Source organism: Marmota monax, unplaced genomic scaffold (assembly GCF_021218885.2).
Source record: "Marmota monax isolate L192 unplaced genomic scaffold, Marmota_monax_Labrador192_F-V1.1 WCK01_AAM20220418_F8-fsc00024, whole genome shotgun sequence".
In the NCBI taxonomy this organism is placed as follows: domain Eukaryota; kingdom Metazoa; phylum Chordata; class Mammalia; order Rodentia; family Sciuridae; genus Marmota; species Marmota monax.
The window spans coordinates 33,601,383-33,629,261 of record NW_026695224.1 but is presented as its reverse complement, the minus strand read 5'-3'; the positions used below and the strand labels follow the sequence as shown (position 1 = coordinate 33,629,261).

The 27,879-nt window shown below is 65.3% G+C and overlaps 1 protein-coding gene across 5 annotated transcripts in view; it reads right to left on the bottom strand.

Moving 5' to 3' along the window:
• The window catches only part of Gse1 (Gse1 coiled-coil protein), a 304,272-nt gene that overhangs the window by 136,769 nt on the left and 139,624 nt on the right, over positions 1-27,879 (bottom strand). Inside the window, exon 1 of one of the 5 annotated variants that reach the window (XM_058576020.1) lies at positions 9,651-9,879. The exons of the other annotated variants lie outside the window; for them this stretch is intronic. Within the exon in view, the coding sequence (XP_058432003.1) occupies positions 9,651-9,693 (43 nt within the window). The 5' untranslated portion in view covers positions 9,694-9,879. Of the gene's footprint in view, positions 1-9,650; positions 9,880-27,879 lie in introns of those variants that run through there. 5 annotated transcript variants of the gene reach the window in all.

Sequence of the window (27,879 nt, the reverse complement as noted above, 5' to 3'; positions counted from 1 at the left end):
CTGGAACACAGCAGCCAGGCTGCCCCGTCTCAGCGGTGTCTGCCAGCAGCCCCCTCCCCAGTCAGCCCAACAGCTCCGGAAGTCATTACTCAGAGCCCCCCGCTGTCCCCATCACGGGCTGAAGGGTGCCCCTCAGAGGCTTGTCCCCCTCCCTCCCAAGCCCGCAGACATGACCTCATTTGGAAAAGTGCATCTGAGGTTAAGGGTCCTGCGTGAGGTCCTGCTGATCACCCGGGTGAGCCCTGCGTCCCAGGCCACGGATCCCACACACCCAGAGCCCTGGACTCGGGTCACCCCTTCCCGTCCACCCTGGCCTGCAAACACCCCTCACCTGCAGACAGCGTCACAGTCCCCGTGACTTCTGCTGTCATGGCTTACGGTCTGGAACCACCCAGGCCCGGAGGGCAGCCACGTGCCTCTTTACCTTCACTTTGGACTCTAGCGCTGGCACTGACCTTCCTCAGCCCCAGGAGGACGCACCGACCTCCACGGTATCTCTGCCTCCTTCCCCGGAGGCTTCCTCTCCCCAGGTTCTCCAGTGAAGGCCAAGGCTAGGAAGACAGGTAGACGTGGCCTTGGGGGCACCTGGGAGAGCCTGACCCTATGTGGAGGCAGCAGGACTTCCGAGGACTTGGTGACATTTGGCTGGGCAGTGGCCCTGCTGCACACCAGCCTTGAAAAGAAGGGAAATTTCCAGACATTCTGCCAAGGACAGAGGAGCTGTTCCCTGGAGCCAGGCCTCACCAGGCCGCAAGGTTGCCCAAAGCCACAGGATGGGTCCCTAAGCAGGTGCCATTGCAAGGACCTGAGCCACTGCCTTGGCTTTGGTGCACATCTGACTCAGAGGGCGTGCTGCAGGGAGGCTGACTGGGTCCTGCCCAGGCGTCCACGAAAGGCCCTTGGCCATGGCCCAGCTGGCAGGGTCTCCCACCTGGTGACAGGTGAGGGAGGCTGAGCATTCTGGGCCTGGTGTGGGATGTCCACCGGTGCCAGGGGTCCTGGGGGCCATGTTCAGCAGTTCCCCAGCATGTGGGTCTGGGTGGACCCCTGAGCCACTCACTCCTTTTCCATGGGCCCCCCACAGTGTTGTTGGCCAGACCTGGGCCTGCTGCCCCGTGAAGCTGACTATGGATAGGTGACCTCGCTGGCATTAATGACGTCGGGAGCTGTTGGTGCCGTGAGGGGTCGGGCAGGGCTCGAGGGGTGACACGGGAATGGAGACCAGTGTGAAGGGAGGGCCCTGTGCGCAAATCTCCTCACCCAACAGCCTGCTCCCCAGCACCCACTTCCTGCCAGCGTCCAGCTTGGCACCCGGGGGCAGAGAGGGTCCTGCCCAGACAGTGGGGACACTGCCACCCGCCCCCACGCAGGTCAGGCTCTTGCTGAGGGCGCGTCCACCTGTCTGCCCAGAACCTGGGAGCGGCAGCCCCTAGGGAGGGAGGCAGAGATGCAGAGGCTGGTGCTCAGCCCACAGACCGCAGCTGGGGCCTACGGTGAGCAGGGCACGTTCTCACGGGCTGGGGGCCAGGACTCCAGGAGGGGAGACCACCCTCCTCCCAGGCCCTGGGGATTGCTGGTGCCCCACGGCTGCGGCTGCTGTGCTCCAGTCCTGCCTGTCCTCACGTGGCTCTGAACGCCTGTCACTGTGGTGACACCTGTGTGGCCTCATCCTGACCTTCCCCTGCCCAGGCCTGCATGGGCAAGGCCTGGTGCTCAGGTGCCTGGACCCCAGATCCTGGCACTGTGGGGGAGGGACTCCTGCCAAGTGCCCATCCTCCACCAGGCAGCCCCAGTGGAAGATCCCGTTGGCAAGGGAAGGTGGCAGCCAGCAGGGTGGGCGACCAGGGTGTGGGGAGCTCGCGTGCAGGGACTCTGGGCACGGAGACAGAGACCCACGGAGGTCCTGGAGGAGGAGGCCTGGTGAGGCCTGCAGCCTCCAGGAGCTGGCAGAGGAGGGACCGGCCTCCCTGGAGTCTGGCCCTGCACCACTCGGATCTGGGGTTTCCACCCTACTGCGCTGCAAAGAGTGTGCTCTCCCCTCGGAAGCCGCGGGTTTGGGTTACTTTGTCACAGTAGCCACAGGAACTTGCCTCAGCTGCTTTTTCGTCCTGCCGTAAGTACCCGGGGAAGGAGCTTAAAAGGAGAAAGATTCATTTTGAGTTGGGAGTTTGAGATCACGGCCTGCAACCCCGCTGCCTTGGGCAGGGGGGGAGCTCCTCAGGCTGCGCAGAGACAGCTGCTCAGGTGGGAAGCAGGGAGCGGGGACGGAGGGACCCGGGACGGCCCCCTTCCAGTGGGTCACCTGCAAACTGAGATGCACGCCCAGGCCCTGCTCCCTGACCTCCCCAGTGACCCACTTCTTCTAACTGGCCCCACCTCCTACAGCCACCAGCTCCCAATAATGCCAGCCCAATCATCAAGGGCTAAGAGAGCCCAGGGCCGGCAGAGGGCACAGGCAGGCCCTCCGATGGGCCACGGAGCTGCCCACGAGGGCATGCAGGCTGGCAGCAGGACTCGCTAAGGTGGCAGAGTCCTGTGACCCAGTCACTGCCCAGGCCCCGCCTCGGGACACTGCTGCATTGGGGACCAGGCTTCAGCCCAGGAGCCTGTGGGGGGTTTCAGATGCCACCCTGACAGACTCACACACTTACCTGGGGCCCGTTCTCAGCTGGGGCCATTTTGCACCCCTACCCCGCCGCCAGGAGACACCTGCCAATGTCCAGAGACAGTTCTGATGTCACAGCTGGGTAACGCTACTGGCATCCAATGGCAGAGACCAGAGATGCTGCTCGACCTCCTAAATGCACAGGACGGTCCTCATGACAAGGAAGATGGTTTGGGGTCTTGTTGTTTGGTGCTGGGGACTGAACCCAGGAGTGCTCTACCACTGAGCCACGTCCTCAGCCCTTTTTATTTTTTACTTTGAGACAGGGTCTCGCTAAGCTGCTGAGACTGGCCTCCACTCTGCCATCCTCCTGCCTCAACCACTGGAGTAGCTGGGATCACAGGTGCGGCCACCATGCCCAGCATGAGGAGGAGGGTCTGGCTCCACGGTGCCGGGACACATTAAGGAATTACACTGGAGACCCCCCATCAGGGCCCAGCGCCGGGTCCAGCCTTGAGTGGACAGGTCACGTGGGGTGAACAATGAACCGAGAGCCCGTCACAACAGCATGATGCCACCACGGCCGCTGCCCTGCAGGCTGGCAGGCAGAGGCTGCTCCTACCAGGTGCTGGGTACCCACAGCTGGGACAAGATGGCCTTTGGCCCTGGAGGAGGCACGAGAGCTGGGGTGCTGAGGACCAGCCCCTCACTCCGTCGCTGGGGTGTTACCAGAAGTCGGTCTACAGGTGACGGAGCCGAGCTAGAGAGCCCAGGGCGGGCAGAGGGCACAGCCAGGCCCTCTGACGGGCCACGGAGCTGCCCACGAGGGCACGCCGTCTGGCAGCAGGATCCCCGCGGCCGCCCCTCCTCACAGCGCCCGGCTCCGCGGGCTGTGCCTGCCAGATGGCAGCGCCGCGTGTCAGGAGATAACCACTATTAAAAATTCACTGGGTCTTATTTTATCTTTTTTTTTTTCCTGAGGTTCCGTTTGGGCTCTCTGCTCCCTCCTAAGGACACTAGCAAGCTGCCACACCACACCACTAAGTGTCCTTGATGAAAAGGAACCCTGACTGGGTCACCAGGGTCTCACTGGGGTGGCTGGGCGGGGCGGGGAGGTGCAGGGCACTTCCTGCCAGCCCATAGGTCCCTGGGGAGGCAGCGCCGCTTGGCCACCTGCATGGGACCCCAGCCGTGTCAGATGCGGGCACCGCTGTGGTCAGCCGAGGGCTCTAGGTTAAACTGTGGGAGTGGGGCACGGGCACCTCACAGCATCCCGGGCCCCGGGGGCCGCAGGGCACAGGGCATGGAGGTCGGGGTCAGAGCTTGGCGCCATAGGACAGGTCAGAGCCTCAGGGCGAGCCTCAGGGGCCAGCTGCCCTGCAGTGGCCAGGCCCTGCAGACCCAACCTCCCGCTGGCCTCAGTTCCATTGCAGCACACGGTCACAGAGGGTCATGTGACACAGCTAGCCCACAGGACTGTGTCTCTGAAGGGGTGACCGGCTCCACAGGGGGCTGGAGAAGGCTGAGGAAGGCTGACCGCCTACCGGCCCCCGGGCCCTTTCAAATTGGTCAGGGGTGCAGCTGTGCCCATGCCCCAGGGCCCCACAGGCGGGCAAGGCCACCACTGGGCTGGCTCAAGCTGCCGCCCTCTAGCATGGCGGGAGGGGCTAAGGGCTGGACACATGCAGGGCTCCTGCAGAGGGCACCAGGAACCTTGCCACCAGAGTGAGTCCTGGGTGGCTAGGGAGTTAACGGGATGGAAGGAGCTGCCCCCGCCATCACCAGGGGTCCCAGCGAGCAAGGCCAAGGCTCTGACAGTGAGGGCCTGGCCCTCTCCACCTGCCTGCCGCCCCAGGGAGTCCTGTCTACAGGCAGGTGGCCACCCAGACGGCTGCTGGGCAGGGAGCGGGGCTTGGGCGCGCATCTCAGTTTGCAGAGTCTCCTTCCAGCCACAGGAGCCGGTTCCTCCACGGGCAGGTGGCAAGATGCAGCCCCCAAAGCCAGGTCTGCATTCTCAGTGGCCCCAGAGTCCCCAGGGGGACATTAGATGGTATTTTACATCATGACACATTTAAAAAATATGTAAGGATAGAAGCTGACGCAGTGCCTAGGGTCAGCAAGTGACCACAAGGTCGCTTAAGACTGTTTCCATCTCTGCAGCGCTGGGGACTGACCGGGGCCTCACCGCCTGGCAGGGCTCTCCTGCCCGGCCGCGGCCCAGCCCTTTCTACTTTGAGGCCAGGTCTCACTACGTCGCCGCCTAGAGCTCCTGGTCCCCCTGCGCAGGCCTCCCTGGGCCGGGGTCCCCAGCGCCACTCTGGCAGTAGCAGGAGCTCCCTGAGGCCCTGGGGCTGGACCGGGAGCGCAGGCCAGCCGCTCCCTGCCGCCCAGCACCTGGCCTCCCTGCTCCATTGTCACATGGCCTCCTCCTCTGTGTCTGTCTCCTCCTCTTTGGTCCCTTACAAGGGCGTCTGTCATTGCACTTGGGGCCCATCCTAACGCAGGACGATTTCATCTCAAGAACTAATTACACCTGCAAAGGCCTCGTATGCAAATTAGGTCACACCCTGAGGGTCCTGGGGAAGTCTGGGTGGCACTGCTCAGCTCGGTGCAGATGGCCTGCATGTCACCGTGTGTGTACCAGTGTCACCCACTGTTCTCTGAGGCTCGTGCCCGTGGACGCTGGCTGTGGAGGCGGAGTGTGTCAACCCCTGTTCTGACTGTGCCATGGCAGGTGGGGTGGCCTCTCCAAGGTGGAGCTGGAGGATCCCCCACAGGCTCAGAGGGGCCCCCGGAGAAGCTGGTCAGCCCCTCCTGGGGTCAGAGACCGAGGCCCCAGGAGGGAATGTCTCAGCCACAGTTCTGAGTCCCCCTGGTGCAGGGACCCCATGGGTAAGGTGCCCACCATGGGGACCTCTGTCAGGGCTCTGAGGGGCTGCTGGCCCTTGGGAGGTGGCCAGGGGTCACTCCAGAAACACAGCAAGGACAGGTGGGGGAGTCCTGACAGGAAGGAGGGCCCCAACCCCAGGTCCCTGCTCAGGGCAGAGGGGGTCGCCAAGGGGGTCGCCCAGCGCCACAGCCTGCTAAACCCCCTGCCCGCACACCAGTCCGCGGACCAGCCGCCCAGAACTGGGCCTCCGAAACACACCCCGCGGGCCGCATCCCCTCCTCCATCCAGAGGTGGCCCTTGGGTCCCTTCCCTGGAACCTGCGCCTGCGGCAAAGTGGGAGAGGCTATGACACAAGCCTCTGCTGGTCTCTTGGGATCCTCCTGCTGAGAGCCTTCAGCCCCGGAGATGTCCAGCTGAGAACCCCGGGGGGCAGCCAGCGGTCAAGCCCCCACCGCAGCCCAGAGCCAAGAATCTACAAGAGGACCCACCGGTGCCCGTCCCGCTGCCTGAGCACCCCAAGAGGGAACCGCCAGCTGCACCCCGACTATTGGGCAACAGGACGCACCGTTCTCAACCAGTGTTGGGTCATCAGAAACAGAGCTGACCGATTTTATTTTTTACAGTGCTGGGGACGGACCCAGCCACATCCCATCTTCATTCTGTTTGTTTTGAGGCTGAAGCTGGACCAGAACTTGCCACCCTCCTGCCTCCACCTCCCGAGTGGCTGGGTGACAGGCAGGCACCACCCCTCCACCAGCAGGTGCTGACATTCCTGCTTTATAGATGAGGAGACTGTGACACAGAGACGTTAAAGTCTTACCCAAGGACACACAGCCGGTAAGGCAGGTCCAGGACGTGAACCCCAGCTGCCTGGATCCAGACCAGTGCTCCCGCTCCCTGAGTGGAGGGGACCCCGGTGCCCACACTAACTGATCAAGGCCAGTGCTGAGACGGGGACCCGACAACCATATGCCCCACTCAGTACTGTTTTTCTCTTGGAGTTGTAGACGGACACAAGGCCTTTGTTTTACTTATCTTTGTGCGGTGCTGAGGATCGAACCCAGGGCCTCACACACGCCAGGCGAGCGCTCTGCCCCTGAGCCCAGCCCAGCCCTCAGTTCTACTTCTTGCGAAGCCCCTTCCTTCCTATTTGAGAGTCTCTGGAGGTTTTTTCCTTATAAATCTGGAAGCGGTTTTTATGGTTTATTTACTGGAAAACAAAAGCAGAAACTAGAAACTCCAGCTTTATCACTGCTCCCCTGCCTTTGTCACCTGGGCACCTGCAGAGCTTACAAATGCCATCCCACCACTAGAGCTGCCAAGCCCCCAAGCCCCATGAGCTCAGCTGCCATTGTGTGTCATTGGGGCCCTGAGGACACGGAAGCTCACGGGGCACAGCCTGGCCTGGCCCGAGCCTGGTGGCTAATAGCAAGGGGCAGCGGGGCCCAGATAGCCCTGACAGCTCTCTGAGGGTTCCCGGGGCCTCCTGCCTGTGCGTCAGCCCTTCATCTCAACAGCGAGAGCTCCTGCTGGCTGAAGCCTGGCCCCCTACAGAACAGGTCAGCTGCAGGCAGTGGGGCCACCTTGACCAGCTCTGGGGGTGACCATCTCAGTTCTTCCAGCAGCTGACCATGTGATCTGCCCCAAGGGCCCTGTGCTCACATTCCTGCAGCAGGCTGCGGTCATGGAGCTGGGAACCCGCCCTCCGGGCCCCAGGAAAGGCCTGCGCTTATGGGGCTGGGTCTATACTGCTGGCGATAGACCCTCCACCGAGGGGACTTGGACCTGATTTCAAGGCACCCCAGAGCATGCAGACGGGCTGTGGAACGTGATTCTGACCATCACCACGGCTCGGAGCCTGCTGAGGACCAAGGAAGGGAACCAAACAGCCCATTCACCTGACCAGCCTCATCGGGCACCTACTGCACACTCAGTTGCTCAGGAGATTCTGAGAGGAAAACAGAAAGGATCTTCCCTTGGGGAAGTGCACAGGCTCCTTCGAGAGCGGCCCAACAGGCGGGAGGACAGAGAGGCAGGAGGGAAGACCTGCCTGGGGCAGGGGGGCCTGGAGGGCTTCCCAGAGGGGCGGCTTTCAGACCAGGCCTGGAGGGGCGGAGTGCGTGGGGGAAAGGTGGGGATCTCTAGGAAAACAGAGCAACTGATGGGGGGTCTTTATTCTCGGAGGGCAAGACAGCACCCCATGCCACAGTGGGAGAATGTGGTACAGAGAGGCCGGATCACTAGGGTGTCACCATGTGGCTTGTCCCTGTCACACTGCATGCTTCCCTCACCCCTACCGCACCCAGCAGCCGGGACGGACAGGCAGGGCAGGCACAGGTGAGACCCAGCAGGCTGCAGAGCTGGGGGCTTCTCAGTCCTGTGGCCATGAGGGGCCTCCTACATGTTGGGTGGCAGAGTGAGCCCACCCTCCGGAGCTGAAGCAAGAGGTGCCCAGTGGCCATGCCCTGGGGGGACATGACCTGGGGCTCTGTGCGCTTCCTCCTCTTCCTCTGCAGCTCTCTGGCTGTGCACCCTGAGCTGTGAGGTGTCCTCGGTTTCTGCACCTGCAAACACAGGGCCCAGAGCCTGAGCCTGTGCCCAGGAGCAACCGCAGGTGGAGGACGTGCCTGTGTGGGGACGCTGACCCTGGCCACCCAGCACTTCCCCGCAGGGCCTCTGAAGCACATGCTCTTCCCTGCCTGCTAGCTGGGCTTCAGAAACAAAGCCAGGGCCAGCCAGCTCCGCACCTGGACAGGGGAGTCGGGTGGCCAAGGGGAAGCAACAGAATTAACAGCCACACGCGGCCAGCCAGGCTCGCGGTCTGCCTGGCAGATGGTGGCACACACCTGAGCAGACCCAGGCTCTGAGCGCTCCGTGAGACGCTCTGTGAGCAGGCAGTCACACAGCCAGGCCTGGCCAGCCTCTGGGGCTGCCAAGGCCGCCTCCACCAGCCAGGCACCAGGGAAGGACCATCAGAGGGAGCCAGGCGGGGGAGGCAAGGATGAAACGCTGAAATAAGAGGGGCGTTTCCAGGTCCACTGCTTCAAAGGGAAAGGCGTCTGCCTCTGGGCTGCGCCCCACTCTGGCCCCAGGGGAGCACTGGCAGCTGCCTGAGCCGGCATCTGATGGATGGGATTTGTTTTAAGCTCTTTCTACCCGAGGACTCTAAGCAGGGGTTGTGCCTGACCTCTCCAAAAGACACCCGCCCCCCACCAGTCCTCAAAAGGCAAAAAGCTTTAAAAGCCGCCGTTCAAACACGCATTGAGGTGCGCCGCCAGCCACCAGGGAGGCCAGGCAGGGCAGGTGGGTGGGCTGGGGGCTGGAGGGCCACCCCTGGCCCCACTCCGGCCCACCTGGAAGAAAGACCAGCAGGTGAGGCACCTGGAGGTCAGGACGCTGGTCTGTCATGGGAGGAGCTGTCCTGAGGTCATCCTGCCCCGAAGCCACCCTGCAGGGACCATCCTTGCCCGCTCCACCAGTCCCTTCCTCCCCTGGTCTTGTAGCACTGCCACAGGGGGGCTTCAGAGTGCTTCTGAGGCCTGCTGCAGGACCCATGCCAGGAGGAAGTTCTCCCACCCAGGGACCTGGGACAGGCCCCGAGGTCCTGGGGCAGCTGGGGTGGGGCACAGCTTATGCCACAGACCCACCCAGGTTCCCACCCACTCAGGTGAGAGGGAAGACGCCCCTGGGCGAGCATTTTGCCTCCTGGACTCAATCCCCTGGTTGCCCAGCACAGGGGCCTTGCCAGGGCTGACCCCCCCCCCCCCACCTGGGGCTGCTCAGCAGCCAGGATAATGCAGCGCCATGGACAGCAGCCAGACCGGTGCCAGCCGGCCACCCGTCCTGCACACAATCTGGAGGTGACTCTCCACTATTCTTGCCGGGGCCTAGACGTGCCACAGGGGCGGCCAGACCGCGGGCAGATGGAGCTTCTCCACTTAAAAATAAATCGATGGCTGCTTTTCTGAGTTGACAGGATGAGGAGGCTCGATTGGTGGCGCGCTGAAGAACACGTGCCTGGCCTGAAGGACGGCGATCGGGCGGGTGGGGGCCGGGCGGGTGAGCGCGGGGTCAGGCCTGGCGGGGAGGGCGGCGCGACCCGGAAAGTGCCACGGGGCCCTCCCCCTCCCTCCGCGGCGGGCGCCGGGCACTTACTGAGATCCTGGAGCAGGGACGACCAGGTCTTCATGCCGAGCATGCTGCGCCGCCCCCGCCCGGGCCGCGGGACGGGGGACTCTAGAAGGGGCTTCCGGGCATAGCCCCGGCGGCACCGTGGGAATCACCGCTCGGCGGGGGCGCCCGAGCTGTCACGCCCCTCCCACGCGTTCGCGGCGGGAGCTGGGAACCTGGGAGGGGCCAGGGGACCCGAGAGGGTCACGGGACGGCCGAGGGTGTCCCCGGGGGGGGGGGCAGAGACAGCGGGCTGTGGAACCCCGGGACTCTTCGGGGGTCACGGAGCAGCCGGGTGTCCCTGCGCGCCGCGCGCCGTGCGCCCCGCCCGCCTGCTGCGCGGAGCCGGGGAGGGGCCGGGCCGGGGGCGCCGCCGCCTCTCACGCCGCCCGCGCCCCGCGCCCGCCGCTTCACGCCCCAGCAGCCGAGGCTGCGCCGCCGCCTCGCAGCGACCATTTCATTCCCTCCCGCTCGGCGGGGGCGGCGCGCTCCTCCCCCCGCCGCCCGCCCGCGCTCCCGGGCAGCCCCGCTGCCTGCACTTGATAGCGCGCTTGTCAAGACTGCTGAGTTGTCCCTGACCTCTCCCCCGCCGCTGCTAATTAAGGCTCCGCCGTGACAGTTCAAGTGCCGAGCATCAAGTTTGCAGAACCAAAGCCTCTAATTGGGGCCGCTTTTCATTTCTCCATCCCAGGGGCTGGGGCTCCCCAGACCTGGGCACTGGCGCATTTTTCTTTTGTATTTTCCATCAGGGAGGAGAAGGCGGGGGACAGGCGCCAGGAGAGGAGGGCGGGCAAGCAACCAAAGGCTGAGGGTGGAGGGGATCCTGGAGTGGGGGGACTCGCCTGCCCCCACCAGCCAGCCAGCCAGCCAGCCACGGGCCACCCCTCTGACAGCCCACCTGGCATGGCCCCTGAGGTCTCTGAGCGCCCTGGATGAGGCCAGTGGGGAGCTGGGCCCAGGCCCTGGGGCGACAGGGGGGTGTCCTGCCCCTCCCCAGAGGCTCAGCAGACCTGGCAGGGAGGGGCAGCCCCCGCAGCCCTGCACTGGGCCCGGGTGTGTGGGGTGGTGACAGTGCCAGCCGCCCTGCAGAGCGCAGTGCATGCGGGGGTGGGGGGGGCCTTCCCACGGGAGGTGCGCTCAGCCTCAGGCCGAGGCTCAGGGCTCCCAGCCTCTCCTTTCCAGATAAGTGCTGGCGAGCGTCAGCTCTTAGCAACTCTCAAGCTGCCTTTCTTCACCGCCCACTAAATCAAGCCAGAGGAGAGGAGGGAGGGGCAGAGCGGCTGCTCCCCAGAGCTACAGTGGGGCGCAGGGCATCAATAAGGTCACAGGGTGGGGGTGCCCCTCTGGGAGCCTCCTGCTTCATGGTAGCTGGGGATCCTAAGCCTCCTGCTGCAGGGAGCTCGGCCTGAGAATTCCAGGTCATTCTAATGAAGTGGGAGGCTTTCCTTTGCTGTTCCCAGGTGCTGCTTGAGGTGAGCCCAGCTGGAGAAACAGCCTGGGACAGCACGAGGTCTGTCCCAGACCCTGCAGCACATTAGAACCACCTGGTCCCTGTTGGTGCCCGGCTGATGCCCAGACCCACGGCATCACTCTGAGAAGTCACCAGGCCTCAGTACCCTTGAACGCCCCAGGGGTCCCCGTGTGCAGCCAGGGCAGGCAGAGACCCTGGGTGTCTCTCCAAGGGGAGGGTGTGCTTCTGCACCCCAGGATGTATGTGCTACCAAGGTCTACAGACATTTTTGAGGGGGGGGGGAGGTGCTACAGGCATCCAGTGGTGGAGGTCAGGGGTTGGCTGAATGTCCTACAAGACAAGGTCATCCCTTACAAGAAGGAATCAGCCACACCCCAATGTCACTAGTCCTGAGGCTGAGAAATCCACAGAGCCAACCCCCTGCCAAGCTAGGGCCCTTGGTAAAGTCTTCCCCTGAGCCAACTCCCAGCTGGCCCTGAGGCAGGTGTGGGATAGGTCTCCAGTCTCTGTGGCCAGAGGGGACTGCTCCCGAGAATCCCTTCCTGTGCTGAGCCAGTGTCTCAGCTTTCCCTACCGGGCCAGGGCCTCCTCTGTCACCAGACCTCAGGAACTAGCTTGCAGCCTGTTGGCATGGTCCCTGCGTTGGAGCCCAGGCTTCTGGGGTGTCCCTCTGATTGTCCACATCTCCTTCATATCCTCACCCCATGTTTTCGCTTCCCCAAGACGACGCCAGCCCTGGCTGTGGGAGATGACTGCTGGCTTCTGCCCAGCTGGGAGCCACCACAGCCCCCGGTTACTCAGATCCCTGCGAAGTCCAGCTGCCCGTTTTCTGCTGGTCACTTGCTTTTGAAGCAGCCCTGGGCTTCACATGACCCATCTTGCATCTGCCCAGGGCCCTCAGCCCCAGCTCCAGCAGATGCAAAGGACAGCTGGGCTTCCAAAGTCCATCAATCCAGCATCCTTCCCACAAGGGCAAGGCATGGTGCCACCCCACTGGACCTCAGGCCAGCCCTCCACAGGCTATGAGAGTCTCTAGGGTGGGCCTGGCCTCTCCAGGACACTCCCATGTGCACCCAGGGTGGGAATGCTGCTGTAAGGAACCGGGACACTAGGTCTCCCAGGCCAGCCTGCTGAACTTGAGCACAGCTGACCTTCAGGATAGAGCTGCAGTAGGAGCACACCTTATCTGCGCGAGGGCTCCTGGGGCCCTCTGACCACCTCATCAGGAGGAGAGTGTCCCAGGGAACTGTGGGCTCTGGGACCTGGTGAGAACTCCTCCAGAAGCTACTGGGTAGAGGCACAGCTGAGCCGGCAGTGTAGACACAATCTGATGGGCGGTCAACTCACCCAGGTCCAGGAGTTGGCTGGCTTCCCCGAGGGGCAAATGCTGTCCCCTCTGCACATTGCAAGGGCAGGGGAAGCCGAGGAAGGGAGGCACAGTCCTCACAGCGGCTCGCTCCAGCCTCATGCAGCAGGGCCTTGGTATCCTCATCCAAGTGAGGGCACACTCGGCTGAGTGGCTTCTTAGCACGCTCTGCCCCTCAGTGTGAGCCACAGACCCCACCCATGCCCTGTTGCAAAGGGGACTTGAGCACCTGGGGTCTCTCCAGGGTGAAAGAGGCGCCAGGTGGTTTGTGCTCCCAGCCCCCAGCAGCCAACTAGGAACCAACAGCAGAGCTTCAGGTGCAGTTGTTAAGTTACTCACTGCCAAGAGCACCTGGATGGAACGCGGCTGCACCCCACCGTCAAGCACCAGCCCAGGGGACCTTCTGCCTGGAGGAAGAGGTACCTCTAATCTGCTCTGTGCCTCCCTCTCTCCGGGGCGGCCTGATAGGGCACACCTGTAATCTCGACTATTTAGGAAGCTGAGGCAGGAGGATCACAAGTTCAAGGCCAGTCTGGGCAACTTAGCAAGTCCTTGTCGCAAAATAAAGAAAGGAGCCAGGCACGGTGGTGCACACCTGTAATCCCAGAGATGTGGGAGGCGGACCCAGGAGGATCCTAAGTTCCAGACCAGCTCGGCAACTTAGTGAGGCCCTGTCTCAAAATAAAAAGGGCTGGGGTGTAACTCAGGGGTGAAGCTCCCCGTTCAATCCCCAGTACCAAAACGAAAGAAAGTGCTGGGCTAAGGCTCAGGGGCAGAGCACCATGAGTTCAATCCCCAGTACTGCGAAATTTAAAAATAAACAAGTGATCTGCACACAGGCCCTGCACGGGCTGCTGGTGGCTCTGCCTGTGTCACCTCCTGGCAGTGCCACACTGTGCTAGGGAGTGGCTCCGAGAGCACAGCTTACCCAGGTTCCCAGGAAGGAAGCAGACCCCTGAAACCCGGGGAGGGGTAAAGGACACCACCTGCTGGTACCAGCTGGAGACTGGACACAGGGAGGCCGGGGGCAGCGGCAGGTGCGTGGCCTGTTGACCTCTGCCTGCCTCCTGGCCAGAGCCGCGTTGTCTCCAGACAGCCCCCAAATGAGTCGGGGCTGCGTCCTCAGGCCTGGGAACGAGCAGCAGGCCCAACGGTGGCAAGGACTCCGAGGGAGGGGACGGGCACCCAGCCCCCAGGGCGCTATGACTTCGCCTTTCTCCCGCCCAGGGCTGTGGACGGGGCTGCAGGGCTCTCTGCCCATGTTTCTCCCACAGCAGGTTTGGGGGAAGGTGAGAGTGTAACCAGTTCCCGGGGTGCTGCTGCCCTGGTCCTAGGAACTGCTGCTTTGGCAGGTAGCGCCTGGCAACCGCGAAGCCCCGCCTCGGGCCTGGCACCCAGCAGGCCTCACCAGGAGCGACCCCCTGGGCTGCCCACCCTGTCCATCGGGGTGTCTTGGCATCGGAGGCACAGCCCATCCCCGCGCTGCTCCTTCCACACCCCCTGCCAGGGGTGGTGCCCGCTCCCTGCCCCGGCTGCTCCCAGCTCCAGCCACCTGGCTCCCTCCCAGCACAGCACCCCCCAGGCCCCCGTCTCCCTTCCTGACTGAGGAGCCGCACCTCGGGGGAAGGCCAGTCTCCTCCCACCCGTCCCTGCCCCTGCGGCCTGGCACTCTGGGCGCAGCTGCAGCAGGGCTCTGGGCTGCAGAGCAGACGGGGCTGTGGGGAGCCAGGACCGGGGCGGAGGGTGCTCTGTGCCTCCATCCCTCCAGGTGCAGGACGGGTCAGCAGTAGCGGCCTGTGTCCTGGGCTGAGAGGAGGCGGTCTGCAGAGAAGGCTGGCAGCGATGGGCACCTGGCTCAGCCCGGCAGCCCCAGCCCTGGGTCACATTCTTCAGGGTGGCTCCCCCTGTCTGTTCCCTGCCCAGGCTTGCCGAGCCTGTGGGTGGGGCAGAGTCTCCCCCAGTCTCACTCTAGGGCGTGGGGCCTGGGGCCTGTGGAGGCCATGCGAGGCTGTGTGTGGACTGGGGGTCTCGGGGCGGGGGGGCCCTGAACCTCGCCCTGCTCCTGCAGCCTGGGAGCTCTGTGTGGTCAGGTCCTGGAGCCAAGACACATTCTGTCACCTCGAGGGAGACAGAGAGGCCTGCTGTGCTGACCCCACAGGGCAGGAGAGAAACCCAAGAGGACCTGTGTCCTCTCTCAGGTCAGGGGCCACCACATTCCTGGGATTCGTGGCCTGGCTGCAGCTGCCACCAGCCTTTCCAGGTCTGTGGAGAGGCGCCCGCCCGCCCTCTGCGCCCACCCTGCCTTCCCCGCCGCCCGGGTCCTGACCTTTCCAGATAAGCTCCGGCAGGGCCTCTGCCCTCAGCCCCTCCCCGCCGTCCTTATCTGGCCGCCTGCCACTCTCCAGGGCCTCCAGGGCCAGCCTGCTGCCCTTTCCCTTGGGGTCGGGGAGAAGCAGGGGCAGGAGCTGCAGTCACCTCCGCCACGTCCTGGGCAGGCAGCAGCCTCGGGTGCCCACTCCCGGGGCCCATCCATCACAAGCCGCCCAGTCCCTCTGGCAGAGCTGCTGGGAAGCCCTTGGTCAGCTTTTCTCCCTGGTCCTCGTGACTCTGTGGGGAGGGCCTGCTCTGTTCCTGCTGTGACCAGCACCTGCCACGGGTCCCCATCCCTGGCAGTGGAGGGGTGGTCTGGGCACAGGGGGGTCTCCTTCCAGGACTGGGGTCCAGTGCCCCCCTCCCTGCAGGCCTCTGAGACGCCACACCTACCCCCAGGGCTCAGAGTGACCTTTACCTACGTGTAGCTCTTCCAAGTCTCCAGGGCCACAGATACCCAGGCAGCAGGAGAAGGACCCCCCTCCCCTCCCCAGGGTGCTAGGACCACCCTCCTCTCCTCAGGTGCTAGGACCTGGTGCCCACAGCAGCGATGCCCGCGTGGGCGTGAGAAGGCAGCAGCACTGCTGGGGACACGAGGTGTGGAAGTCCCCAGCAGATGGCGGGGCGGAGGGCAGAGGGCAGGGCTCTGCAGGCCCCACCAAGGGGCCCGTCCCTCAGGCCCACCCTGCAGACCTGCCCGGCCACCGCCCCCGGTCCCCAGGATCCCAGAGCTCCGCAGGTCTCTCAGAGTGGGCAGGAAAACGCGGCCAGCCAAGGCCCGATAGCAGACGCCGCCCCTGCACAGCTGTACCTAGAGACAGCCCTGGCCCTCGGGGATGTGCCACCAAGAGAGGACTGAGCCCTGGCCACCTCCGTTCACAGGTGAGGGTGGACAGAACCTCGCCCACCTTGAGAGCCCAGCTGACTTCCTCCCTGGACACTGTCGGTCAGTGAAACGGGGAGGCGGCTCTGCCTCCTCACCAGGGGTGGGGACGTGAGGCCATCCCAGGGCACGGCCTGACTCCCGGGGAGGCCGCCAGCCCCTCCTGGCACAGATCAGAGCGGATGGGAATGTGCACAGGCAGGTGGCTGCCAGCACAGGAACCCGTCATGTGTCCCCCACGCTTGTCAAAAATGGAGACCAAACTCCCCAACGGGGGAGTCTCACCAGGCCTGCAGGAGGTGGCTGGCAGACAGTGGGTTCCTGAGCCTGTCCCTGACAGAGTCTGGCACAGAGTCACCATCCAGGACAAGTGAGGTCCCCCAAACAGGCAGAGCCCTGTGGACTGGCATTTCCTGGGTGGTCTCTATAACCCAGGCCCCACACTGTGGGGTGGGGGCTGTGGACTCACGCCCCAGCCCCGGCTGAGCACACGGTGCCACCTCAGCCAGGGGACTGGCTCCGGACCTGAAGAGGAGGACGAGGCTGTGCTTGGGACAAAGACCCCACGCCCCAGTGCTCACGGCGGCCAGCTCTGTGCCCAGCAGGCCCACGCACGTCGCCCCTGGCCCATGGCCCTCGTGTCTGCCTGGGAGCTGGCCGCAGGGCAGCTGCACAGACCTGGGCACCACAGACCCAGCCAGGGCATCTGGGTCCGCTGAAGAGGCATCAGGTTCTGCGAAGGGTGGTCCCCCAAAAGGCATGTGGGTGACCTGGCATATGGCCTTACTTAGAAGCTGGGTCCTTGAAGAGGTGACTGGGTTAAGGACCCAGAGATGAGATCACCCAGGGCAGGGTGATCCCAAGAATGAGTGTCCTTAGCAGTGGCAGGAAGGAGGAGGCGGGCCTGGGAGAAGGGCGCGTGACAGGCGAGAGCCACAGGATGCGTCTGCAGCCCAGGAGTGCCAGGGACGCGGGCAGCTGGGAGGCGGGCATGCACTTGGAGCTCCCCAGGGAGCCAGCCCCAGGACACCTGCATTCCAGACACAACTGCGAGGGAACCAGCTTGCTGTCATTTGTCACGGAGCAGCACGCAGTGTCTGACCCTCGGGGCCACACGGGACCCGCCCAGGCAGGCACAGCTGGCCAGGAGAGAACTGCCCTTCCTGGGCCTCCCACCCAGCCTACGAATGAGGTGTGAGGCGGGGAAGGGTCACCCTCTGATCCCCTCCCACTGAGGGAGGCCCCTCCACACAAGCCCACCGCAGCCCTCCCCGGCTGCCCACCGCAGCCTCCGTTCTGTGACCCACAGGCACCAAACGGACATGCTCGAGGGTGGGACCATGACACCCTGCAGCCACCAGGGAAGGAGCTGCCTCAGCCTCCAGTGGGTGTCAGACCGGCCAGGGGCAGAAGGCTGGCGAGGGGCAGGGTCTCCAGACCCCTCCCAGCCCCTCCTTCCTGTCCCCACCAACACCCAAGACTGGAACTTTCCTCTAACCCAGGAGCTGGAGGGAGGCTTCGCAGCTGCCAGGGGGGGACGTCTGGATCACGCGGCACCCGTGTCCGTCGGGGTCCGGCTGGGTCTGCTAATGCTGCCCTGCAGATGTGCCGCACCTGGGGGCACTGCGGCCCACCCCCCAGCAGGAAGGCCCAGCGAGACCCTGTGCCTGCAGGGTGTGGTGGACACCGAGCACCTGACCCCAGCAGAGGTCTCAGTCCACCCTGCGTGGCCTCGGGAAGGCCTGGCAGGAGGGAGGCACCAACTGTTTGCTAACGGAATAAACAGGGGGCGAGACAACGCCCGCGCCTGCCCCGGAACGGCGCGCCCTGCCCAGCAGATGTCCCTCTCGGCAGAGTCTGCGAGTGTCCCCGGCCCAGGTCCTTCTGCGGGAGTCCTGCAGGAGGTGCCAGCTGGCCGGTGCTGGACTCCAGGAGGAAGCTTCCCCCAGCAGGAGGCGGCACCCAACCTGGGCTTCCGGAACAATCCGTTGCCTTCAGACCAGGGATCCAGGCCCTCGGGGGGGGGGGCTCTGAAAGACCCCAGCAGCCCGGCCACGGTCACAGGCCAACGAGCTCTTATTCTGTCCCCGTGATTCCCAGGCTGCCAGGACTGGGGCCTTGGGAAGAGAGAGGGTGCAGACGCAGGGTGGCCCCAGCGTCCCCAGCTGCCTGTGCCCTAGCTCTGGAAGTCGGAACCCTGCTGGCAGGGCGCCGGGTGCCACCAGGTCGGGGCTTGGCAGTCCCACTGCCTACCCAGCTGCAGTCCCAGGCCCGTGCAGGCCGGGGCCGCGGCTTCCCATCCCATCTGTTTTCTTTCAGGCGGCTTCGGGCCCAGGACCCCGTGACGCATTTCTGGCCAGAGTCCAGCCGGAGCTGTGACGGGGGTGTCAATGGGGCCACTCCCTGCCTGGGCGCATGGGCCTGGGGAGCAGAAGGGGAAAGGGCCCTCGTGGCTGCTGATGGGAGCAGCCTGGCCATGGGAGCCTGCGCTCAGTGTCCCCTCCTGAGCAGACTGTCCACAGGCAGAACGGCCCCTCGAAGGAACTGCCAAGGACATGCTCCTGGCAAGGGCCCCAGCCGTAGCTGACCACAGAGGTCAGCGTGGGGCTCCGCGCGGAATGCTCCGGGCTCCCTGCACAGTGAGACACAGGGACAGAAGAGGCCCACAGCTTGAGGCCCTGGGGCTGGAGCAGGGCCAGGGGACAGGGCGGAGTCTCTGGGGGGACGGCTTGCATCTCCACCCTGGTGGCCTCCCTGCTGTGCCCGCTGGGGCGACCCGAGGGAGTGCACCCGTGACATCTCGAGGGACTCTTCCTTCCTTCCTTTTTGTGGCACTGGGGGTGAGCCCGGGTGCTCCCCCCCCAGCTGCACCCCAGCCCTTTTTATTTTTTTGTTTTGGGGCAGAGTCTCACTAAGTGGCTGAGGTCGGCCTCCAACCTGCCATTCCCCTGCCTCAGAGGCCTCCCGGGGAACCCAGGCAGGAAGCCGGCGCGTGGAGTCCAGATGCTGCCCGAGGGGCTGGGGGAGGCCCCAGGCCGGGGAACCAGCCCTCCCTCGGCAGGTCACGTTGGGAGCCCTGGTGAGCCGGTGTGGCAGGGCAGGGGAGGGCACTGGCAATCTGCCCGAGGCGGCATGACTTGTCTCCTTCCCTGTGGGAGCCACGGCACCATCGTCATTACCATTGTTGACATGAGAGTCTCAAATCCAACGCTCACATTCTACAGGGGACGGGGGAAGGTCAAGCAACCTCTTCAAGGCCACACAGCAGCAGCCCAAGCCCAGGCTTGCTGGCCCAGGGCCACCACGCTGGGGGATCCCCTGCGGGCGACACGCCGAGCAGCAGGGAGAGGGGCTGCCCGACCTCCAGCCCAGGAGCGCGAGCAGAGGCCACTGCTGGCTCCTCCAGTCAGCCCGGGCAGTGTCCAGCGCTTCCTCTGTGTCTCCTGGAAGGAAACTGGCTTCTCAGGTGACCCTGTGGCCAGAGGTGGCACAGCAGGGCCAGGCCCAGCCTGATCTGGGAGCCAGGGCTCCTCCCTGCCCTGGGCCACCTCCTCGTCAGCAGGCCCCTGACCGGGAGGCCCTGAGGTTTCCTGGCCACCCCGGCTTTGTGGATCTGCGCCTTTCCACGCCAGGAACCACCCGGAAAAGCGGGTTAGGCCAGGAGCGGAGCCTGGCGCCGCGGAGGGGCTCAGATGTGGTGTGTGGCAGGGCCCTTGCCAATGTGCTGCCGCGGCGAGGTGACAGCTCCTGGGCCCGGAGTCACTCAGAGCAGTCACCGCAGGAGGGGGCGGCCCAGTTCTCGGCCTGGCGTGCGGCCAGCTGCTCCGGCTCCCACCTCGCTGCCCTTGGGGCTGCTCTGGCCTGGCCAGCCGGGCTCCCCCGCCCCAGAGTCAATATTGACACGCGGCCGCCTGCCACCCAGGAGGGCCGAGGGCGCTGGCACCGAGAAGCACACAGCTCCCGGGTTTCGGCTCAATTGCTGCGAGGAGAGATGAGAAATTGCCTTCCTGACCCAAAGCTGGAGTTCACAGCTGCACTTCATTAGGATTTCTCCAGGAGGCCCTGGGAGGCCGGCCGGGCTCACCTGTTAGCAGCAGCTGCGCGCATGAGCGGCGGCTTCCTGCCGGGGGCGGCACGGGCGGGCGGCACAGGCCGGCTGCCAGCCTCACCCAGCCCCCTCGCCGCCCTCTGCCAGTCTGCATTAACTCAGCCATGGAGGGAGAAGAGGAAGCAGCCACAGGACTGGGCTGGCTGTCCCTGGAACATTCCAGAAGGTGAGGGGCAGGTCTCCTTCTGGGGTCCACCTCATCTCTCTGGGTCAGGTGCCTGCAGCATCTCTGGGTACACAGCAAGTGCTCCATAAACGCTCCCTCCCGTTGTCCCTCGCAGCTGCCTCTTGCGCCACTGAAACGCGCCCAATCCACGCCGTCATTTTAAAAACACGGGACCGTGCCACAGGGTTCTCCCCGGGCTGCGCGGTCATGTCTTCTGAATGGAGGGCTTTTGGAAAGGTCTGGAAGGCGGCTGAATCCCAGAATCCTTGAGGTGGGGCCCAGCACCCTCCCAAAGCTCCTGAGGCCAGCACAGCAGGGTGCCACTCAGCTGGGGTGTCATCTGCCCTGGAAGTCTGCATGTTCTTTCCCAGGAGAGTCCGGGCAGGTGGCCAGCAGAGGGGGAGGGGGCCGGACACCAGACTGCCTGGCCCTGCCCCCAGGCTTGCTCCCCCTCCACGCTAAGTTTGAGTCATGGCCCCTAATGTGAGTCCCAGCACAGGTCCCACGTGTGCCACGGTGCCCCGAGTCCACCCTGGAGGACGAAGCAGATCAGGCTGCTGTGTGAACACAGAAGCTGTGTGGCCCTGGGCAAGTCACTTGGGCTCTCTGGGCCTTGGCTGACAAGCTCTTCCTGCTCGGGTGGAAGCAGGGTTTGGGCTCAGTGTCTGTGGCTGGAGACAGGGTTCTGGAGGAGCCGGGCCTGCAGGGCCTCAGCTGCCTCAGCTGGGACTTGGGAATGCACCCACCTGCTGTGAGGGCAGCTGTGAGGGCAAGGCGAGGTCCCCAGGGAGAGTGAGGGGACGGCTGGCAGCACCAGCACCAAAAGCGCCATCCCGGGTCTTCTGCCCTCAGGACACACCCTGTGGTCTGCTTCCAGCAGCCCGTGTCCAAGGGAAGAAAGCTGAGGACCGAGGGGTCACTTGCCAAGGTCAGGTGTGAGCCCGGAACTGTGGAGCCCGGTTCTTGGCCCACCCAGGCTCATGGGGCGTCCTCCATGGCTGAGGGGACCTCGGGATGGCCAGAGCCGAGGGGCTCCCCAGAAGGAGCCCAGGCCACGAGGGCTGGAGGGAGTCTCCCATGAGGTCCAGGGACAGAGCAGGCCAGGAGGGCCCTGGCGCGGGGCCCAGGAGGCCGTGGGAGGGCGCCGGTGGGAGAAGGCCTGGGGCGTCCACGGGTCCAGGCTGGGTCAGGGCCGGCTCCGGAGCTGGAGCAGTGGAGCCCCTGACGTGGTGGACCGAGGGGCAGGTGAGGTAATCCCTGTCTGAGCAGGGGGAGAGGTCACCTGGGGACAGCAGAGGCGGGAGCGAGAGGCAGGTGTGGGCGCCTGGGGACGCAGATGAGGACGCCCAGGCTCAGGGAGATGGGCGACTGTGGCAGCTCACGGGGCCCTCCATGGCCCCTGTCCCCAGGCCCAGCTCGGAGCCGGCCTCACCGCGACCCAAGCCAACAGGCGCTGGCCCAGCCCCTGGAACGCGTCCCCTCCTCAGGCCTCGACAGCTGGGCCGTGAGCGCTGGCCGATCCCCACTTCACAGACGGGAAACTGAGGCCCCAAGCAGATTAGCCACTGCCCGGGGTCTCGGGGGCGGTCAAGGCAGACCCAGGAGGCCACCAGAGCCCTGGTCTTCACGGGGAGCAGAGGCCGATCGGGGCCAGGCGTCTTGGCAAGCACAGGCCTCCAGCCACGGCACCTCCTCCCAGACGGGACCCCACCCAGTCCCCACCCGCTGGCAGGCAGGGCCCCGAGGCTCCCTGGGCAGGGTGAAGCCCACAGGAGGAATGGCAGCTCTGATCCGGCAGCTGATATTTACATACCGTCTGCGCACCAGGCACTGTTCCAAACAGCCCCTACCCAGGAACCCCGAGCCTGTCAGGTAAACACCGTTGGTTGTCCACTTCACAGATGGGATGCCCGTGGCACAGAGAGGTCAGGAGACCTGTCTGAGGACACACAGCCTTTGGGTGTCAGCCCTGGGATCTGAACCCATCAGCCTGGCCCCAGAGAGCTGTGGGGTTGGCCCCCAGCAGAGACCTGGAGGGGCGGTGTAGGTGCGGGGGGCCAGTCAGGAGCAGGCCAGTCGCCGGACGTGGAGGGGGGCTGGGGAAGCTCTCCCTCCTGCCGGGAGAGGGCCGCTGCTGCTGGCACACTCCCTGAGAGGCCAGGCCTTGCAAGGGAAGCAGAAATCTGTCGTTAACACCGTGCCAAACCCAAAGTGGCTGCTCCCGGACTGCAATCCAATAAAAGTGCGACTTGTCTATTTATCATCCTCGGGGCGTTTATCACAGTGCAGATGGCGGCTGCCTGGGGAAGGCTCAGCCGCCCGCTGCCAGCCGCCCGCCACGCAGAGCTTAGCTCGTCAGGATCTGGGCCCGCACCTGCGAGGGGCCTGGGGACAGCTGCCCCTCACCACAAGGGCGGCTGCCGGGCCTGCTGGGGTGGCCGGCGCCTGGCCTCTGCCTCCCGCGCCTCGACGCTCACCAGCTGCCCGCTTGCCGCTGGGGCAGGTAGCAGCCCGCTGGCCTCGGCTGGGCTGCCAGCAGGGCCCCACCTGGTGTCAGCCTCTGATCACCCACCCGGCAGCAGCCCCGGGAGCGGGGGCAGCGGCGAGGAGCTCCTGGGGCCCGTCCTGGCACCCCAATGACACCTGGAGCCGGGCAGCACGACAGGGGGCCAGCGGGGGCCGCCAGGCTGGGAGAGGAGGCCAGGAGGCCAGGAGGCCAGGAGGCCAGGCCATCTTGCGGAGACCGGGCCGTGGTGTATGCGAGGCCACGGAGGGCCACGGGGCGACTCTCCATCCCCCCGGGGCCCCCACGGTAGCCTGCACACACGCCTGTGCACAGGGTGCCACGGGCCGAGAACCCACCCCGCACACCCACAGAGGTCCAGGGGACACGGGGACTGGGGACTGGCAAGCCGGGACCTTTGCCTCTGGACCGTGGCCCAGGAAGCAGACCGCGGAAGCCCCGCCCCTGCTCCCCGGCCCAGGTCCTCCCAGCCACAGCCCCGCCTCCTGAGGGACAGCTGCTGCCACAGGCACGGAGGCTTCCGGCCACCGCTCCGCCGTCCCCTGCCAGACTCGAGCCCCGCCACTCTGGACGAGGTCCCTCAGACTCAGGAGGCTGTCCCTCCCGAGCGTGCTGATGCCCTGGCCTCCCTGTCCCAGCGAGGGCCCTCTCCAGGCCCCGCCCCACAGGGTCCCGCTCCTGACTTCTAGTTGTCACCAGGGGCCCAGCGGGCAGGGTCCCCACCTCAGGCAAGGGAGTGAGCAGGGCTCAAAGGGGAACAGGACATGCCAGGGACAGTACGTGGTGATCGTGGGGACGGGGCAGCACTGCTCCCGATAGTGGCCGCACGGCCACGGCCCAGGCCTCATCACAGGGCAGCGGTGCCCCCTCCAGCGGCAGGTCCCTCTGGGTTTTGCTCTGTGATGAGACCCAAGTCCCTGCCCATGACAGGGGTGCCAGCCCTCACGGGAACGCCACCCGGGGCCAGCCCAGACAGCGACTTCCCAGACACGTCCTCAGTCTCCTGGGGAGGCCGCTCTCACTGCCTCTATCTTACAGGTGGGGAGAGTGCCACAGAGAGGGGAAGGGACTGGCCCGAGGTCACACAGCCAGGGCTGAGGTTCCCTGACAGGCCCGAGCCCACGCCGGGCCTGCCCCATGCTGCCCTGCCTCTGGCAGCCACAGCTCGGGGCTCCTCTCGATGGGCTCACCTTTCTCTGGGGCCAGGAGGACCTCAGAGTCCAGTGTCCAGCTGAGGACTTTGCATGGTGGTGTGGGGGGGCATGGGGAGCCACCAGAGCCCAGGAGGCTGACCTGATGGGGACCACGCTCACCCCTGGACACCTGTGCTTGGCCCTGGAGGGAAGGTGTCCCACCTGCCCTCAGAAGGAAGCAGAGACTGGACTTGTCCATGCCAGGCAGGCCCTGGTGACCGGTGCAGATGCCTGCTGGGGTCACTTGGCTCCAGTCACCCTGCGCCCACCTGCCGACCTCCCAACTGCTGCACGTCGGGCTCAGACAGGTCACACACTGCGCCAGCAGCTGGAAGGGCCGCGGTGACAGGCCACAGGGCCCCGCGAGGCGGCTGATGCATTCTGGGTCTGACGCTGCTGGACTGGGGGTGCTCACCCCGTGTGGGCGGCTGCGCTGGGCACCGTGGGACCCTTGGTGGCCCCCTTGGTGGCATCCTGGTCTCCACTCACCAGAGGGCAGTGGCCCAGCCACCCAGCATGCAGATGTGGCCAGCTGTCCCCAGGGAGGCTGACCACTAACCCCGTGCAGACAGCAGGCACCACCTGACAAAGGGACCCAAGCAGGCGCACCTTCGTGGCACGTGGTGCCAAGGGGCCAGCAGGGGCCGGGGCTGGCCCAGCTGGTGGAGCCGAGGCCGTGCCAGGCTGCACTGGGGGGGCCTGGTGCACCCGGCACCTCAGCATCAGACCCGACGTGGACACGGGGTCTTTTGGATGAAATCAGTCAAGGATCTTGAGAGGAGGTGACCCTGACCCAGGACTGAGCCTGTGGGAGTGGAGGACGGACTGCGCTGCGTCTGCGAGCAGGGCCACTGGGGGGCCACCTGCAGTCACAGCACCTCCCACGGCAAGGCCACTTGACCCCCGAGCCCTGGGGGCCGCCTGCCCACACCTTGGCCTGGACTTCTGGCCTGCGGAACTGTGGGGGAGCACACCTCTGTCCTCCTAAGGAATGGGGCTGGAGTGACGTGCCGTGGCAGCCCAGGATTCTAAGGCCACTGGGAGCCAGTGGCAGAGTCCTTGGGCACCTGACCAGTGGCCTTGCCTGCGCAGCCCCCTGGAGCCGCGAGGCTCGTGGACAGCACGGCATCTAAGAGCCGTCCCAGCCCCGGCCAGGCACCAGGCGCTGGCCCAGCCCAGCCTCAGTTTACCTGCAAGCTGTCCCCGCCTCCTGCATCCCGGCCATCGGCCACTGCAGACTGCCCAGGCCCCCCACTCCACAGGCACCACCGCACCTCCACGCAGCCCCTTCCTGGTTCCAGGACACCACAGGCTGGGACAGGTCCCCACCTGCCCGGCTGCCACTGGCCCCACACGGGAGCTGACCTTTAAGGGGGGCACAGGAGGGGGCAGAGCTGCTGGGCCCAGGGGCTCCTCTGGGGACCTGATGACTGAGCTTGGGCCTGGAACCGGGGGGGGGGGGCTGTGTCTCTGCCCCACCCCAGCAAGAGCCGAGGCCGTGGGCAGCACACACCCGCGTGGCTGGGCGCGTGCACCTTGGGCCTTCCCCTGACCACTTGTGGGGGCCTCGGGGCCAGTCCCAACAGAAGACAAAGGGCTCCTTCACCAGTCTCCTGTACCCACGGGGCTGCCATCAGACACCGGGCACCTCCCACCTCCCTGTCCATGTGCCAGGGCCTTACTGGGCTGAGACCGTTCCTCGAGTGGCCGCAGCACCAGACCCCACGTGACTTAAAAGACAAGACGGGCACAGTGGTACAGCCTGTAATCCCAGCAGCTCAGGAGGCTGAGGCAGGAGGCTGGGAGTTCAAAGCCAGCCTCAGCAACCAGTGAGGCCCTAAAACTCAGGGAGACCCTGTCTCTAAATAAAAGATGAACAGGGCTGGGTCGTGGCTCAGGTTAAGCACCCTGGGTTCTATCCCTGGTACAGCCCTCCCAGAGCCACAGAGAAGGAGACCCACACAGTGCCCAGCCAGTCACAGACGTGACCTCTGGCCCCAGCCAGGAACCCAGGAAGGCCCTCAGTGATGTTGACCCATGTCCTCCCGGAGTCCAAAAGCCCAGCAGCTGGGCCCTCACTCAGATGTTTGGACACGTTTTGGGCTGGTTGCCCGTCTCTGGCCCAGCGGACACCTCCCAGAAGCACATGAAACTTCCGGAAGCCAAGGGAGCGCTTTTCCCAGGAGCAGGCGCTCAGGACACACTGTGCGAGGAGTTGGGTGCAGGCTGGGAGAAGCTTGAACAAACTGCGCCTGCAGCTGTCTCTGTGAACACCCGAGGTGCTCCCCAGCCCTAGCAAGGCGGAGGGTCACCTCTAACCTGGTCCTGGGGCCACACTTGTTCCTGGTGGCCCATCACTCGCTTGGCAAGCACCCACCCTGCAGGTACCGGGGCACACGAGGGCATGAGGCCTGGCAGTCCACGCGCAGGGGATGTTCTCGAAGAGCAGGGCGGCACCAGACGTGAATTGGTGACACGCAGGGAACCCCGGGAGGTGGCAAGATCAGGCGCAGGGAAGGAGGCTGGTCAGCTGTGGGCAGGACGGGGGCTCCTGTGGGAAAGGCTCTCGTGTGGTGGCGGTGGGAGCCGTGCCAGGGACAGCTCTGGGGCCCAAGGGGCGAGTCCTCCTCAGAGGGGGTGAAGCTCTGCAGGGCACCGACGGGCAATGGGTGACCACGTGTCCTGAGCGTGCCTGTGCCAATGTGCACATCTGCACACGCGTGTCTGAGCCTCTGTGCGCGTGTGCAGGCACGTGCCCGCGGGTGTCTGTGGTCTCTGCGTGTGTGCGTCTGGCACATCTGCGCACACGCACGTGGCCTGCAGACCTGCGTCTGTGTCTCGGCGCAGAGCTCCACGTGCCCCTGTGGGTGCACAAGTGTGTCGGGGAGTCAGCACCAGCCAGTCGCGAGCGGAGCCCAGCAGAAGCCCCCCCACTGGCACGGGAAGAGCTGCAACGCGCCTGCGGGTGGCGCCTGGCATGCGTGTGAGTGTGTGTGAGTGAGACCGCGTGTTCCCCGCCTGCAAGTGCTCTGAACAAAGTCCCCTCCACCTCTCCAAGCCCACCGCCATCTGTCTCCCCTTCCGCCGGCCATTTGAGCCAGTGAGGGGCCTCCCAGGCGGGGACCAGATGGCAGAATCACGGCCTCCGCTCCCCAGAGGGGGCTGGGCCCAGGCGGCTGCCCTCACTGCTGCAGCCCCTGACCTGCCTGGCCCAGCCCTCCCCAGCCGCCCGCGTCCTGGGCAGGCCGCCACTCTCTCCCTGGCGCCTCGTGGCTGTCCTGACCCCTGTCCCTGGGCCCCACCTCAAGTGGCCTTTTACCTCAACCACATAAATCACCCTCTGGGTCAGGGCCAGGGGAGGGAGCAGGGCGGGCAGGGCAGGTCCCCCAGGTCCTGCAGACAGAGTGGCTGCCGAGTGACCCCTGACAGCCCTGGCTCTGGGCCTCGGGGCCAGAGGGCAGTTCAGAGGCTCTGGCGGGCCTTGGGCAATCTCGCTGTCCCCACCTGAAGGGGGCCTGCCCCTGATCTGGGGGCCCAGGTTAGGGGTGAGGCCACCCTGGCTGTGTCCTGTGGAGCAGGCAGGAGGCCGTGCTGGGTAGCCCTCACCCCACTGGGGTCCTGCTCTCTGGACACAGTGGTCAGTATGAGAAGGGCATGCATAGGGTGGGCACGGTCAGTATAGGAAGGGCAGAGCTGGGTGCTGTGACCTCAGACCCTCAGATCCTCTGTGCGGTGCCCTGAGAGCCCTCAAGCCAGCTGTGCCGTCCACAGAAAGAGGCCCCCAAGGCCAAGGCTGGACACGCAGGCCCTGAACCAACCACCGGGTTTGAATTCTCCCTTCCTAGCTGCAAAGGCTTAGACCTGGGACTCCAAGCTCTGGCCCGTGTCCCCAGCCTCACAGTAAGAAGCCCTAGGGCTCCGCCCCCAGGCCTCCCTGAGAATTCTGAGGCTGCAGAGCAGGACGGCCACCCCCCCCCCCCCCCCCCGCCATGGCCACACCAGTAAGGACCCGTGCAGGGGTCCCCGCAGGAGGCCAAGGCACCCCTGCCCCTCTTCTCCCAGCTGGAGGGCAGCCTCCTCGCACCCCTGGGGGAGAGCCCCGGGATCTGAGAGGGGACCTGTGGCCCTGCAGG